General features: G+C 62.8%; 1 protein-coding gene across 1 annotated transcript; it reads right to left on the reverse strand.

The window, feature by feature from the left end:
* Positions 1-566: 566 nt before the first annotated feature.
* LOC136525446 (fruit protein pKIWI501-like) lies at positions 567-2,361 on the reverse strand. Its single transcript, XM_066518428.1, has 4 exons — positions 2,126-2,361; positions 1,673-2,042; positions 1,014-1,164; positions 567-658 (listed from the first exon to the last, which is right to left on the reverse strand). Exons 1-4 carry the CDS (start codon positions 2,359-2,361, stop codon positions 567-569), a joined length of 849 nt encoding a protein of 282 aa, XP_066374525.1.
* Between the last annotated feature and the right edge of the window lie 230 nt (positions 2,362-2,591).

Here is a 2,591-nt window from a genome sequence, read left to right on the forward strand (position 1 = left end):
TACGGCAACTCCCTCACCACCTTTTGCCCAAGGGGCAGCTTAGGCTCCGAGGAAGTTTTTGCAAGTGATATGTTCAGAGACGAGACAGAGGGTAGAGGCTCAGAAATATAATAAAAAATGATTAAAAAGCGTAGACGCATAAGTACTTTAAAAAAGGCCTCGACGACCACAAGCGTTACGGTACAATAATAATCCTAATCTATTTACATGGCCCAGGTCAGAACTGAGGGTCACCAACGTCGGTAGTCGGCGCAGGAGGAACCACCTCCTCTTTGAATAGCTTGGCCAGCACCATGCCAGGGGCCTCGACCGCCTCCATCAGCTTCATGACCTTCTCCTCGGCCTCCTCATCATCCTCAGCCAAGACATAACCATCGCTGATGGCCTCGAGGTCGACGCTAGCGTAGTGCGAGGAGACGACGGCCAGGGCACGCTTGACGCCCGTGTGCAGCGCCCCGTGGAGCCGCTCGCGGACTTGGCCGCTCAACGCGATCAAACGGCTCCCGAGGGAGCTGCCTAGCTTGACCCCCAACCTCTAGGGCCTCGCAGGCGGTACGGGCAGTGCTCTACAGCGCATTGTGCTCCTGGATCTTGGCCTCGAGCACCGCCTGCACTTCAACGGAGGCCTCAGCTACCCGAGAGACCTCCTTCTCCAACCCTGCGCCAAGACAAGCGGGATGGGGTTAAGCACAAAAGGAAATAAGCCGAACAGGGGCGAAGGCCTACGGGACTCATCCTCGGTTTTCTCTTTCTAGCTTTGGACCTCGACCCGAGAGGCCTCGGCCACCTTGAGGGCCTCCGCCAAGGCACCTTTCATTAGTAGGTGCACGCCTTGCTCCGCCCCAGCTGCCCAGTGATGGCCTTGGCAGAGACCTTCGCTTGTTCGGCCCGGGACCTGAAGGTGTCCCGCTCGCCGGCCACCCGGGTCAACTCCTCCTCCAGCTCCTTGATCCGCGCCGCCAAAGGGGTGGCCTACTCCCGAGCCGTGGCCGCCTCGGCCTTCATGTCAGTACAGCGAAGGTGGAGGTCCTCCACCTCCGCGCTTCGCACTGACAGAAGCTCATTGGCACCGGCAAGCAGGTCGTTCTGCCGCCGGAGCTGGTCCCAGACGCCCCTCTCCCGCCAGAGGAACAACGACTTCCCGAGGGACCGGGCCTTGAGCTCCTGGATAGGCAGTACGGATGTCAAGCACTGCGAGAAAACTCGGAAAAAGATGACATAGCACGAAAAAAGAAAGCGCACACCTGGGCAACGCTGGACAGATCGTCAGCCACGACGGACAACGCTGTCCGCAGCGACTGCTCCACTAGATGACGGAATTGCTCGAAGGAGTCCCAGCGCCCCCCTCGGCCACGTCCATGAGGGCGAACAGAGGCTCCCCCTCAAGGTCGTCCTGGCTCCGCCACAAGACACACAGGCTATCCCACCCGTGGTGCTCGGGTTGTACTCGGACGAGGGCCGAGCTCCCCTCCCCAGAGGTCAGAGCTAGCTACTCTATGGTGCTGGCTGCCTCAACGTCCGCCACCTCCGTCCCCCGGGAAGTATCGTCGGAGGAGATTGAATGAACCTCCACCTCTCGGGCGCTCTCCTGCGACGGTGGCGGTTCTTGGACCAGGGGTAGTACTGAAGCTTGCCCCGCCTCCGTCTCCATATCCTAGGCCGCCGGCTTCACCACGCCCACGCCAGCCTCCGCCACCTCAGCCTCGATGGTCCTGGGAGCCTCGGCCTCCATCGCTTTGGCCTCAGAGGTCCTAGGGGCCTCGGCCTCGCCCTCGGTGGCCTCAGTGACTGGGGGCGCCTCGGTCTCATCTGACGCGCGGGCCTCGGCCTCGTGGGGCATAGGCGCCTCCTCCCCCGCTTGCTTCGTGGCCGCCTCGGTAGCCTCTCCTTGGGCGACCGGCTCCTTCGGGTCAGCCCTGGCCGACGCCGCGCCACGCTCTATGGCGGCTTGCACCTCCACCACCCATTGGGCGGGGGAGCTGGTGCTCACCTTGAGTGCCTTACGTGGTGCCAAGGCAGGCGCTCCCGCCTGACGCTTCTGGCTGAAGACAAAGCACTCACGGGGTTAGCATACGGCCAAAGAATGAGTGGAAGATGCTGCAAACTCCACTGACAAAACACTTACCTCGAATGGGGACACAACCGCTTCCGCACTACGTCCCTCGTCCTCTGCAATGGCGATGGCGGCGGTGGTGGCACGGCCCCTGTGTCCATCGGTGTAGGCCGGTCCTCGCCGGACTCCGGTGCCCCCTCGACCCTCTGCGGAAGTGGTTGCATCGCCCCCACCGCCACCTGCTCCACCTTCGCCGTCGAGCCCACCAGGCTGACGACGCGCTTCCCTAACGCCCGTGCCTCGGGCATGTCGGCCTCGGCCCCGGGGCGGGCGATCGCCGGCCCCGAGGCGTCCTCTCCTCCACCTTTTGGAAATGCCGGGCTGCTCACCGATGCCCCGGGCGTCGTCCCCCTGACGTCAGGGAGATGGTCCAGGGTACCCCGCCCTGCCTCGCTCTCGTCATCATCACTCAAGGAATCTGACAACAACAGTGATGAAGATGGCTCCACCGGGAGACCACCGTGCCTCTGCTGCCGAT

The sequence above is a fragment of the Miscanthus floridulus genome, chromosome 19 (assembly GCF_019320115.1).
Source record: "Miscanthus floridulus cultivar M001 chromosome 19, ASM1932011v1, whole genome shotgun sequence".
NCBI classification, from domain to species: Eukaryota; Viridiplantae; Streptophyta; class Magnoliopsida; order Poales; family Poaceae; genus Miscanthus; species Miscanthus floridulus.